General features: G+C 34.8%; 1 protein-coding gene across 1 annotated transcript; it reads left to right on the top strand.

Moving 5' to 3' along the window:
• The first annotated feature begins 5,410 nt into the window (after positions 1-5,410).
• On the top strand, positions 5,411-7,659 carry LOC119792655 (homeobox protein Hox-D9b-like). Its single transcript, XM_038299387.1, has 2 exons — positions 5,411-6,194; positions 7,241-7,659. The coding sequence occupies exons 1-2, from the start codon at positions 5,534-5,536 to the stop codon at positions 7,483-7,485; spliced, it is 906 nt and encodes a 301-aa protein (XP_038155315.1). The 5' UTR covers positions 5,411-5,533; the 3' UTR covers positions 7,486-7,659.
• The last annotated feature ends 6,242 nt before the right edge of the window (positions 7,660-13,901 follow it).

The raw sequence follows: 13,901 nt of genomic DNA, 5'->3' as shown, positions 1-13,901 counted from the left end.
AGTACATAATTATAGAGAAAGGATGAATGTTCGTGAGTTTTCTTTACATTTAATTAACCTCACAAAATGTGTAATGCATTAAACTCAGCCTGCCCTTGGATCAGTACTTTCTAGAAGCACGGTTCGCTTCACAAGCTTCATGTCTCTAACAGCTTTTAATGTCTGTGGGCTAAAATGCTCCACCAGTAATTAGCTAATTGAGTGTGGATAAAGATTCTGTGGGGATCGGGATTCTCCTCTTAGAGTCTCATATGTATTTAGATCTGGTATTTCACCAGATTGTTTAGTCTTATAAATATACTTTGAGTCTGTCATGATGCATTGCCCTGTATTATTCCCATCAGTTTAGTCAGACTCCCACACCATGATGCCGCCACCGTTATACTTCACTTTGAGGATGATATGCTAAAGTTTTTCTATGGTGTTAGGTTTTGCCTGTAGGCCAGAAATTTCCGTTCTGCTGTCATCTGACCAGATCACTCTCTTTCACGTGTTTCCTTTGTCCTCAATGTGTCTAGTGGCAACGGGACGGCTCCCTGCCACTCTTCCTCAAAGCTCAGGTTTGTAGAGATCACACAGGGAATCTCTGCAGCTCCTCCAAGGAGACAATGGCTTCTTAAAATCTTCCCGGCATCTCTGTACATTTTGAAGGATGTCCATATCCGTGTTACGTGGAGGTGCTATACTTTTTTTGGTGATGGATTTAACAGTGCTCTGTGAGATGTTTGGAGGTTTTAATTCTCTTCTGTTTACTTTGTTTATTGTTTATTACTGGATTAATTCTGGGATTAAATACACACAGATGACTCTGCTGACTAATCTTAAGGTTATAATTTACACAAAATACTATTTAGAAGGATCTGATAATAAATACGTGTAATTTTTTCACATTTTTAATCTGTAAAAAATTCATAAAGATACACATCCCATTTCTCCTAGTTCATAATGATCGTGCTACTTCTATGCTTCTATACTTCTAACCGTGCTATATAAATAAAGTGGATTGGATTGGATTGGATTCTATATCAGATAAAATCTCTATAAAAATAAAATGCTTTTGCCTGTAAAATGAAAAAATCAAATGGTGAGATATCAGCAGCGTGTTTGTTTATAGGAGTAGACACATGCATAACAATTTAGATGCATTTATTTTAAAAAATGACCTCATCACACCGGCTTTATGTGCGTGTAATGGATTTTCCTCTGTCTTCAAACAGTCTGTGTTCGTTTTACAGTGTTGAGATGCAGATGATTGACCTTCATCTCTGTTTCCCAGGACCTTTCTGTCAACACAGCAAATAGGAGGATTGGACACTTTTATTCAGTTAGTGACGGTAGCCTGAATGTGGGAGGTTGCAGAAATACTGAAAACATTCTGTGGAGTCCTCTTTAAGCCTTAATTTCTAATATAGCAGCAGACTCCTGCAATCTGTATAAACATTTGTACCAAAAGCTGGAGCTGGTGGCTCAAATATGAAAAGATTGACACAAAACAGACTGTTCAAGACATCTCAATAAGAATGTAAAGCTACTAATTGTGTTCTCCAGAGCAAATTTGCTTTAACACAGAATCACAAGCAAGATAATAAATTATAGAAATACTTTTAGTTTAGAGCCATAAAAGAAAAAACTCCTGTTTAGTCGAGGAGTTTCACTTTAGAACTAAACAAAATATTTATTTTTTTGTTGCTAGTTTGCTTATTTGTCCTTAAAAGATGCTGTTAGTGTGGATTCAAAACTTAAGAAAACCTTTTTAATAAATTCTAAGGAATACTATTAGTTTCAGTTAGTCAGTTTTACACAGCTTCTTTCTCTGCCACTTTTTAACATCAGTGCTATTTTATAGCATCTTAAAATCAGGTTTATTTAAACCGTTAATTTTTCAGATGATACTTGACTTTAATCTATCATCATGTTCAGGACTTTTAAAGAAAAGCGCTTAGCCTCAGTGGTAGTGATTTAGTGATTGCTACTTCATTGTTAAAATCATATGTCATAAGTCTATGAAATAGGAAAAGCATGATCTTAACAGCATGCAAATATGCTGTATAAAAGCAAATGCTGTATGATAAAAGTATTAAATTATCTGATTTTTTTGACTAAAAATTATATTAGAATTTAACTTAAAATGTTTTTTTTATATGTTTTTTGTTTTCCATCTGTCCAACAGGAAAAGGTCAAACTAATGTGTTTATATGAGGTTTAATTAATTAAAATATCGGCTAAAAATTGAAAAGAACCAGCAAATTTAAGAGCTGGGATTTTTGAGGTTTGGAAGAATTTGGGTTTGAATTCAGATTTAGTTAATTTAGTAAATAAATAAAACAAAACTTGTTCACTGCAAAAACAATCTAGAAATAAGTAAAAATGTCTTAAATTAAGTGTATTTACCCTTAATTTGAGTAGGTAAATAAGATGATTTGCCAATGGAATTGGTATTTTTACTCTTAAAATAAGATAATTAGATAATATACATTTGGAATAAGATAATGCCCCCCCCCCCTATTTTAAATGTAAACTGTCTCATTGGCAAACTGTCTCACTTACCCCCTATCTAACTCTTGAATCAGTTCTTTTTTAGGAAACATTTTGAATATTTGACAACTTGCTGTGCCTTAATTAGATTAGCCTCTGTGCTAACATGTTCAAATTAAAGTTTGCTTGCAGGCGAGGGTCTAAATCCAGGTAGTGAATGGCACATCTAAGTTAATTTATGTTTTACACCCTTACTAATTAAATGACAGAAATAGTAAGAATCAAACGTGTAAGCTATCTAAACACCTGAACCCTGAACCATGTGTTTCAGCCTTTAAAAAAATTTATTTAATAGATTTATTTCACCAATATGTGATCCTTAATTAGCCAAATCTTAATGTGATTGCTAAAGTTAAACTTGCAATATGAGGTTCATTTGGTGAACCTGTGATTATTTAAACTTATATTATCCTTTTAAATTAACTAATAGATTTCATTTAAATCTAGTAATAACTAATTCTCCATACCCTCACTAATTTTATGACTCCTCTAATGCTTAAGCTAAACTTGGCAGGCAGCTGTCAGGGAAAAGGTTTCAGCATCATCTTTTTAGTCAAAAGTATCACATTTTTGCTTGTCTTTTGTATGCTTCATTAAATAAATAATTCAAATATGTAGGCTTTAATAAACTACATGACTTCCTCCCATTAAACATGGAAGTTGCAGTCCTACTGCCAAGGAGCAGCAGAGGTGAAAGCAGACTCTCTACATCCATAAAACTTGTTTTTTGTGAAGTAAAGACTGGAGCTTTAACAGCTTTGTATCATATAAACCAGATACATTCCAGGTTGACCAGAGGCAGTAGGTTTTTAATAACCATTAAGATGATTATGGGTTATTTTTATGAGATATTAAGGGACACACATCCATTAATAGTTAGAAAAGAACTTCTTTTTTTAATGGCAAAACCACATTTTCACTGGGAGTAAAGTAATTAAAATTGTTTTGTTAAGGAGTTAACATTTATACATTTATATACCAGTTAAAGTAACAAACTTTCTGCTCCAAAATGTTGTTTAAAATCTACAAAACGTTTATTTTGTTAAAAATAAACTTATTAGAAAGAGAACGATAAATTGGAAATTCACTTCTTTCCCCCCCAAAAGGGAAAGAAGTAAATTTCTTATCTTAGCATGCAACCCTCATGGGATGCATGCTAAGAAAAATAAAAAATGTAAATAAAAAATCAGACAGATGCAGTATTGCTTCAACGGGCAGTGTTACCGCCAAGTCTGACGCGCGTCATTCCCTTCTGAATTACTGAGGCCTTAAAAAAAAACTTGTGAATTTGTTACAGTCTTGAAACTTAGTTTAATAATCCTTTGTAACTTTTTTAATTTAGCTCAAAACACACAAAAATATGTAAATATATTTGCATGTCCTTTTTTTGCATTCATTTAAGGCGCATGGGCACATTTGTGTGAGCTTGTACATGTATCTCCACATTTTAAGTAAAAAAAAAAACGCTTTTTACAACAAAATGTTTTAATAATAACAAGTAGCCTACTAATTACTGATACACAGTAAATGATAGAAAAAAAAACTAATCAGCAAACATTTTTTTTTTTTAAGCATTCACAGTAGGCCTTAAATTTGATAAACCCTGCACGCAGGACGCAAACGCACACTGAAAAAACGATCTAGAACAGGGGTCTGCAACCTTTCATATCCAAAGAGCCGTTTTGCGAAGAGTACGACCGAATAAAAGTTGTTTAGAGCCGCAAAATATACCATGACTTTTTATAGAAAACCTTTTTTTTTTTTTTTATCTTGTATAGGAAATTAGTTGTTGCCATCTCTAACAATTAATTCATATATTCTTAATGTTAAAACGTATAATTCTCAAGCTAATTAATAGAAAAATGTCTCTTAAAACATATTTCTGGTTCTTTTAATCTCATTCTTTTCCATCTTATAAAAAACGCTAAAGCTATTGATACCGGTATATATTATAGTAAATTATTTAGCTCTTTATATACATTTTAGCCGCTATTAAGAGCCGCTGGAGAGGGTCCAAAGAGCCATATGTGGCTCCGGAGCCACAGGTTGCAGACCCCTGATCTAGAATTAAGTAAAAATTCCTTAAATTAATTGTATTTACCCTTAATTTATGTAGGTAAATGAGATAGTTTGCCAATGGAATGAGTGTTTTAACTCTTGAAATAAGATAATTAGATAATATGCACTCTAAATAAGACAATGCAATTTTTTTTTCTTATTTTAAGTGTAAATAGTCTTGTTCCATTGGCAAAATGTCTCTTTTACCTCCTTAATCCAAGAACAAATGCACTTACTTTAAGAAAAAAATTATTTAGGTTTCAATTTTTTTTCCACTGCAGCAACACTTTGCGTAAGGATTGCAACTTTCTCAGTGATTTATGTGATAAGAATATATAGGCTATATATAAATAAATAAACACATTTCTGCATGCAGAAACATATTATGGAAGTTTTAGAGTGTATTTTCTTTTCATAAGTAAAAAAAAGAGGTTTCTTATTTGCATTTAGCCTCATAATAACACGTTTATTTGAGCTATATAAAAGCATATTGCGAGGAAACTGACTGTAAATTTGACACATTAATTAATTTACTTCTATTTAGAACGTTTTCCTTCGCGAAACCTCATTTTAGAAGCTTCCAGACGCTCATTTTTGGGATCATGCTCAAACTTTTTTTGCTCAAATTTTTTTATTTTATTTGGATTTTAAACAACAGCTTTACCCGCATTAACTTGGATGTTATATTGGGTTCCATCTGTAGCAGCCTGCTCTAGATCACATTTCTGGACACAAAAGAATGCTTTGATTTATTCCCATCCAGGCGGAATATAATCTAATCATGTGATCCGCTGTGGAACCAATTGGCAGGCGAGAAGTAGGTGAGGGCAGGAGGAAAAAAATACTACCATTTTAGGGGAGGATGCAAGCCGCTATACCAGCCCATCTAAGGTTTTACAGGCGCACTTAAGTGTCTTTTTATTGAAATAATAAAATAAACATGTCGCTAACGAATTATTATTCCATGATGGGTGTCCAGACCGAGGAGCCGTTCGGTGCGCATTTCATCCCGGGAGGCTTGCAGGGCTCCTCGGCCGGGTGCGCGAAGCCTTCCCGGGTAGCGGAGCAGCAGGAGGAAGAGGAGGATGAGGAGGGGAGCCTCTGCTCACACATCCCGGATTTTTCCCATTTTTCCAACAAAGCGAGCCTGAATGGTTTTTCTCCCTGGACAAACACGGCTACCTCCTCCCCGACGTCCTCCCAGCTGCAGTCCGGCCTGTTCCACCCCCTCCTGACGCACCACCATCCTTACTACGGCCAGCAGCCTCCATCTCACCCCGAACACCTCGCGGCGTCCGACGGCAGGTTCGTCCGCTGCTGGGAGGGGGTGGCCCCGTCCTCTGAAGCCGCTCTGTCGCAGGTGACGCCCGCTTTCCCCTCGTGTCTCCCCACGCATCCCAGCCCCACTTATGAAGCGATCAAACCAGAGAGCTCCCCTCCAGCCAAGCACAGCGCGGAGGAGTCCAGCTTCAGCAGCCCGGCAGAAGTGGTCCTGGAGCGGCTGGGGACGGCGGAGGAGCTGGGGAAGAAAAACGAGCCGAAGATGGAGAACGAGGAGAGAAAACCCCGACAGCAGCAGCAGCAGCAGCAGCTGGACCCTGGTAAAAAAACAAAAAAATAAAACAGTTTATTAGCTGTAAGAAGCGCCAACACGCAGTGCGTCTGTCTGTAGGTGAGTTTATAGGCCTATAAACGTCTTGTAAACCCTAAAATGTAAAACTTTACAGTCCATTGAAATAATTAAGAGGCTATTGTTATTTTGCAGCTTGTCAGCAAAGGGTTCGCAGGTTTACTTGAACAAAGGCTTTTATTCATTTAGTTTTTTCCTTTGCTTCAATTGAGTGAACGCGTTTCACCCCCAAAAATATGTGAAAAAAATAATTTTTAATTAGTCTGGTTGATTATGACGGACAAGGTTACATAGAATATGATAAACATGTCTTTTTAAGCTTAGAAAAAACTGAATAAATAAAAAAAGACAACTAATTAGTGGGCTTGTTTTTTATTATAACGCAAGGTAGGAAACAAACAAATAAAAATGATCACAAATATGATTTTAGTTAAGCTGAGAATTAGTGTACATTGGATTATTTATTTAGCATTTCTAGTTATCACAAGAACATTAAGCATTTTATTTTGTATATTGCCTTTGATTCGGTTTTTCTACAGGTTACTGTGGGTAAAAAACAATAAAAAAATCATGTATGAGTTTATTTAAGTGTATATTTGTAGTTAAATAAAAATAAAGATAAGAAATAGAATATAACAGCATATAAAGACAAGAGGAAATAATGTATGGGAGGGAAAACAGATTGATATATTCAAGGAAAATATTTCAAATTTTATAATTAACTGTAGAGAAATTATTTTAAGATAAGAGCAGGCATGCATGTGATGATAAATAATTATTTACTAACCAATAAGAACAACAACTTTCTTGCTGCCCTTTTTTTCTGCTTTAATTATAAAAAAAGAAACCTAAACAGAAATGGGGGAACTTTACTTTATTTGGTTGGTTTTACTTCTTTGGATTTAGAGGAACTAAAAGCTGGAGGCTTTTAATGTTTCTCAGTTTCTTTAAGTCTCACAGCTCAGAGACTCCTGCCTAATTTAAAACACCTTCCCCCTCTGGTGCCCCTCCTCACAGAAAATCCATCCGCCAGCTGGATCCACGCCAAGTCCACTAGGAAGAAGAGGTGCCCCTACACCAAGCACCAAACCCTGGAGCTGGAGAAGGAGTTCCTCTACAACATGTACCTGACAAGGGACCGGCGTCTGGAGGTGGCAGGACTCTTAAATCTGACAGAGAGACAGGTGAAAATCTGGTTCCAGAACAGGAGGATGAAGATGAAGAAGCTGATGATCCGGGAGAGGAGGAGTATGAATGACTGATGATGATCACCAGAGGCTGAGTATCTCATGTTTATATACGTCTAGTTTTCATTAGTGTTGCACCGATGCCATTTTTTTGGCCCCTATACTGATACCCGATACCTGTATTGGCCCATACCGATACCATACCGATACCATCTGTTTCAAACTGATGTGTGTGTATATGAAGAACTGCATACTACTTGGATGCAAAATAATCACCATCATTTCTCAAGCTGCTGCCTGTGTGACATAGGTGACAATAGTTGAATAACTTTTTGGCTCTTAAAATGGTATCGGTGCCCTATTTGTTGGTACTCGCCGATACCGATACCACCATTTTAGTGCTGGATCGGGCGCTGCCCGATATCGATATCGGTGCAACATGTGTAATTCCCACCTGAAATGGGGAAAGAGGCGGCAAAGCCGTGAACAGTGATGCTCAGCATCGACTGCCCCGATCATCTGTTCACAAACTGTGGAGATCATCTAGAGAACTGCAGTGGGGAGACCAGGGTGGGCTGTAACACCTCACTGCTCTCTGCCGTAAATAATCAGAACTCCTCCATGCATGAGTGTTACAGTGAAAACAGTCTGTAACTCTGCATTGTTATAAAGAAAAACACTATGTTTACATGAACGGTTATCTAAAATAAAAACACATTCCTAAAAGTATTCACACCCCTTTGACCAAAAATTGCAGTATGTTCTTTGGGGTTTTCATGTCAAAGACTAAAACAAAGTGAAGCATTAATGTAAACTGGAAGGAAAGTTGACTTGAATAGGACCAGGTGAGCTTGTTGTTTGTTTTTTGGACCTTTTTGTTCTAAAACTCCTGAATGAAATGAATCCAGTTCAGCAAACATACTTAACTTGAACAAAAAGCACCCAGAAGATAAAGGAGAACAACAGGCAGCTCAGGGATGAAGATGTGTAGCAGTTTAAAGAAGGCACAGGTTAAGAAAACAACAACTCCTTCCCCATGGTGAGCCATAGTGGTGGAGGCATCATGCTGCGGGTATATATTTTTTTCCAGATCTAAAGTAAGTTAAGAAAAGGCTAATTTTCAGATTTTATTAATAAGTATTTCCAAAAAACATCATTTTACTTATTTATGTGCTCATTTGTTTCAGCTTTCTTTATAACAAAGCAGCAGTTTATGGTTGTGATAACATGTAATATGAATTAAGTTGAAGGAGGGAGGTCATACTACATTCTTTAGGTAAAAAATTAGGGGCTCACAATTTGCAGTTTTCTGGCCGATGTCAATAAGCGATCTTTAAAATAAGATTTTAACCAATATTTCCTTTATAAAAGTTGTAAGATCACTGTTCAGAAAAATAAGAAATTTGTTTTAGCTACAGAAGATATCACATTCAAACACAATCTAGTGCGGATGTGTAAAACTGGGGAAAAAACACAATGTGCTGCAATTCATCTGACTAAATACATCCAACTAAACCATGAACTGATGACAGAAAATGGTCAAAAATCAAAGAATAAGGAAACAGTGAAAACAGACCCCCTCCTGCTCTGAGTTATAATAACACACTTCCTTTCATTCCTTCATGTTTTCACCTCCATTACAGGGTCTCATGTTTAAAACGTGTTGATGTGTGAAAACCTCTTTTTCTGTCATTAAATGTCAGTACCAACATAGACAGCATGTGAAACATTTGTGAAAAGCTTTGAAAAGTAATCAATTAAATTTTTCAGTTTTTTATTGAGTTTGGATGGAAAAAGCAACTGCACGTCCTGAAAGGAACAAATTACAAGAGACAGATTAGGGACAGAAATTAAATTACAACAGTCTGTGGTTTAAAGATGAAAAAGAAGGCTAGAAGGATACCGTTAAATATTCTAACCAGGATCAATAAAAGATAGATCAGTAATGGAGGTAGCAGAAAAAGAAAAAATGTAAGTTTATTAGATATAACAGCTAAAATGTCTTTGGAACTAGAGGTGCACTGATACCAGTTCTCTGGCTGATTAACCGATTTAAAAAAAAGCCCTTTATATATGTTAGGTGTTATGAAGTCCTGACTCACTTTCCATCTTCCAATCTTATTTTATTGAAAAACTCTGAACAATACTGAAACTATACAAAATTGTTTGCTACTGCATCAGAGGTAGCTGTACTCAAAATATGATTTAAAGTTTTTAGAGAGTAAATAGTGGCTAATTTCACGAGCTTTGTAGAAATAAATCAGTTTATAACATCAGCTTCACATATTAGTTCATTACAGATCAGGCAAGTTTTAGGAAAATCGGCTCAATCAGCCGGCACATCAATCGGTGCACCCTTCTGGTTTCAAAACTTGTCTTTTTTTTATGAGCATGCAACAAATTTATTTTAATCTTAAACCATAGGTTTTAAAATAGCCTTTATTCATAAACCATTGATCTTATTTTATTGAAATAGCGTAACAATTAATACATTTCTTTGTCTAATTTGGTGTCTTTTGTGTCTAGATGTGTGTCTGTGTCACACTCTCTCTGTGTTACAGCTGGCACTGGTCTCCCCTAATATCATCAGAAGACAGAACTTTAATCTGTTACTTGTTTGTTTTGTTTGTTTTGTTTTTTTCTAAAGCGTGCATGTGGCCTGAAATGGGCTGATTTCTTGTTGTTACTGTCGTTGTTACTGTTGTCGTCATTGTTCCTATTGTTGTCGCCTTAGATGATGTCATCATTCCCTTTTTTCCTCCGTAAACACGCAAACACACACCAGTCATTGCTAAGCTACATGACGCGACAAATCCTGCAGCTTTTCATTTTAAATAGTTTCCAGGGATTACCATATATGGGAATACAACGCACAATTTTTCAGATTTAGAATATAAAGTACAATATTATTACATGAAGGGTTATTTTATGTTCACTTTAGGCTCTGTTAGATCTTAGAGCATGTTTGCAAATATGCTCTGCCTCGACCTTGGAGTGATATCAGTATAATATTTAGCTTAAAGGAAATTAAATGTACGTTTTGATGGGATAATTCTTCCATATAAAAGTGTTTTTTTCCTGATCTTTTTTTCAAGATGAGGAGGTGGAATCAAAACAACACGTTCTCTCTCATTGAACTGGAAGGTGCCATCATTAAGGCCTTCATCTTTGAATATGCTGCTCATTGTTATTATTTTCTAAATAAAACAACAATGATGTTATTAAATATGTCTCCCTGGTTTATTTTCTGTTCTCTTATTATATTCTAGCTATTTTATGTGAACAGTCATGATTATCACCTTTAACGGATTTATAGCTTCTGAAGGTTGTGTGAGAAAATGAAAGGCTTATAATGCTAAATGACAGATCTTATTTGCACCTTTCAGTGGAAGGTTTTGGTGTAAGGGATAAGGTTCACCACCCATGATGTCATTCAGCCTGTGGGCGGCACAAACAGTTGACAGATAAAAAAAAAAAAAAGAAAAAAAGAATGGACTGATGTCTTCAACTACTTAAAGTCTGGTTTTGTTTTTCACACGGACTCTATAAGAAATAACACAGTAAAGTTAGACTGGCTAACAAAGCTAAGGTTTATCCACTCAGTTATAGCTTGTATACAAAAAAGGGATAATTTAATTTATTTTTTATTTATCTCACTTACATTTGATTATCTCTTTCTGAAAACATAAATTACATTAATTATAATTATACCAACACTATAGTGAAGCTATACATTTATGAACCATATGATGTTTATTTGGGAATTATGTTCACATACAAGTGGGATTCTTAAGGGTATTGAATATAACCCTGTAAAAAGGATCTAGAAATAAGTAAAAATTCCTTAAATTAAATGTATTTACCCTTAATGAGATAGTTTGCCAATGGAATGAGTATTTTTACTCTTAAAATAAGATAATTAGATAATAAGACACTTGAAATAAGACAATGCAATTGTGTTTTCTTATTTTAAGTGTAAATTGTCTTGTTTAATTGGCAAAATGTCTGTTTTACCTCCTCAATCCAAGATAAAATGACTTACCTAGATTCCGAGTGAGCCTATTGAAATGAATTATGTTTTCACATCTAATATATCACATCTAATATATTTTAGATTTGTAAATGTAGTTTTCAAAAAAGTTAACATCTTTTTTTTTTTTTTTTTTTTTGCTGCATTTAGAAATAGTCCTTCAAGTGATGATTCTAGTGAGCTATTTTTCTAATTCTTCATGTTTAGGGTCAATCATAAAACATTAAGGCTGATAGGATGGGATGAAAAGGATGGGAAATTGTGCCTGGAAGAGTTTTTTTTTTTTTTTTTTTTTTTTTTTTTTTTTTTTTTTTTTTTTAGTTTCCAGCAAACTCAACAAATCATGAATTTTTTTTTTATTACAACCTAGAAAATTAAATATCCTATGAGACAGCCAGCCTTCCAAATGCTAATATTTAGCTCAGCTTTCTTTCACACAATTAGAGATTTACTCTTATTTACACCTTCTCTAACAGGTAAGTGGGGTAATTATCCACCATTTGGAAATTACACAAAAGTTTTGCAGATTTATTTATTTATTTTTTTTGTTTTAATTATTTCTACTCCCAAATGTTATAAAAATCCTGCTTACAGTCTAATCTTTGTTTTTATTGGTGGATAGTTGCAGGAGCATTATAGAGAATAAAAACAGCTTCTATTGATTTAGACCAAAGAATTGATCATAAACAGTAGCATTGGATTGCATATTGGCTTTTCGCCACATTTTCATCACGTTTATTATATGATAAATAAAAGCTGCTTGTCACTTTTCCATGCTCTGCAGAGCAAGAATCCTCTTTAATATGTTTGTGGTTATAAAGTAATCCCATTGCCAAGGTGTCCCTATGCTCTCCGGCAGGCTTTGAGAGCTGAGTTTTATCCCGCAGAGACACATTCTGTGTTTTTTTTTTCTTTTTTCAAAGTCAGCTTCCAGTTTCTCCTCGTTTATTGCGGCCATATAATCCCATCCTATAGGCTGCTGCAGGATCGTAAAGCAACAGCGAGGCTGCATTTGGAGAATAAACGTGACTTTCCGCCCTGACTCCATTCCTCTCCACACTCACAGGCACCATAAAGTCATTTAGGCCAGACGAGCAGCGCGTCTATGGCTTTATTGGAGACGACTTCCCTGCTTCTCAGCCCTGAATGTTCGCAGAAATTAGAAAATTATTGTCTGACTGCAAGATGAGCGCAAAATGAACCTCTGTCGCCAACAAACACAAAAAACAAGAAAATCCATTCCGTGTGTGACTGTGTAAATCCAGATTTTAAAAAAGTATATTTGTGCCTATATTTACATTTGGTCAGTTTTTGCTTTCTGGATGGATTTATTTAATTTTTATCAAATAACTTACTATAAAGATATGCTTCAGTGCATTTTTGGGGTTTTACAACATGAAAATATATGTTCTTGTCTTAAGGCTGCAGTATTTTATAATTCATTATTTTTTGATTGCTTGCCTTAATTTGAAGCATGTTGCCTAGTATTTCCCCTCTTTTAAATATAAAACTTATTTCATTTTCAAAGTAAGAGTTATTAAAATAATACATTTCAACGCAAATTATAAACTAATCCAGTTTAAAGGCCGTTGATTAACAGCAACACAATCAGGAGAGTTTTGTGTTGTTGCGAATTGTGACCACGGGGTGGCAGTGTTGTATTTACCTACATTTTGAGTGAGGCTGGTTTTTATTGTACTTTCTACATGTGTAAACGTATTTATTATTTTATTATCATTATTTATTCCCCTTTTATCAGGGGAACAAACAAATGAATTATATTGGGTGTGTTTTTTGAGCAGAATATAAACCCACTTTATCTAAAATATTTAACATAGCTATTAGTATAGGAGGTATAACATCATGTCCAGTCCAAATGCGTCTCTTAATTTTTTACATGTTTTTTGTTGTTTTTCTTTGTTTTTTTTTTTTAAAAAAAAGCTTATCCTTCCTGTTTTGCAGTATTTTCCCTATTCCTTTTCAAACTAAACAAAATTATGTGCTGTGATGAGGCCTCTTCGGCGTGACTGGCGGTCAGTTAAATAATTTTGGTTGATTTTAAAAGTAAACGTGGGAGGAAACATCACTTTTCATCGCGATTAACAACAAACTTTTTTTTTATATACTAGAGATAATGCTAACAAATAAGTGTAAAAGTTAGGATACATTAAAAAACCCCCATGTGCATTTAAGAAAAAGAATATGATGAAACCAGAGGAAATCTAATGAGATTCACCTCATTATTTGTCAGTAATTGAGAGAAAACAAGAGTGATTATGAAGAAATTAATAGACTGAAAAAAATAAGCACATTCTTTTTTTTATTCCTATTTATATTAAATTATTTTTTACTTGACGGTTGCTGCAGATAGTATTTATTTGCACGCGAAAAAAGGTTGAGGTTTTTTCTAATGATGGCGCGCAAAAACTAATGATCAGACTAGTAATATTTGGAAGAGGTA

The sequence above is a fragment of the Cyprinodon tularosa genome, unplaced genomic scaffold (genome assembly GCF_016077235.1).
Source record: "Cyprinodon tularosa strain WSP-4 unplaced genomic scaffold, ASM1607723v1 ctg428, whole genome shotgun sequence".
Lineage (NCBI taxonomy): Eukaryota > Metazoa > Chordata > Actinopteri > Cyprinodontiformes > Cyprinodontidae > Cyprinodon > Cyprinodon tularosa.
This window is presented reverse-complemented; position numbering and strand designations above follow the sequence as displayed.

Coding starts and splice junctions, on each gene's coding strand:
- LOC119792655 (XM_038299387.1), top strand. CDS start 5,534: ATGTCGCTAACGAATTATTATTCCATGATGGGTGTCCAGACCGAGGAG. Junction 6,195..7,240: donor GCAGCAGCAGCTGGACCCTG/GTAAAAAAACAA, acceptor CCCTCCTCACAG/AAAATCCATCCGCCAGCTGG.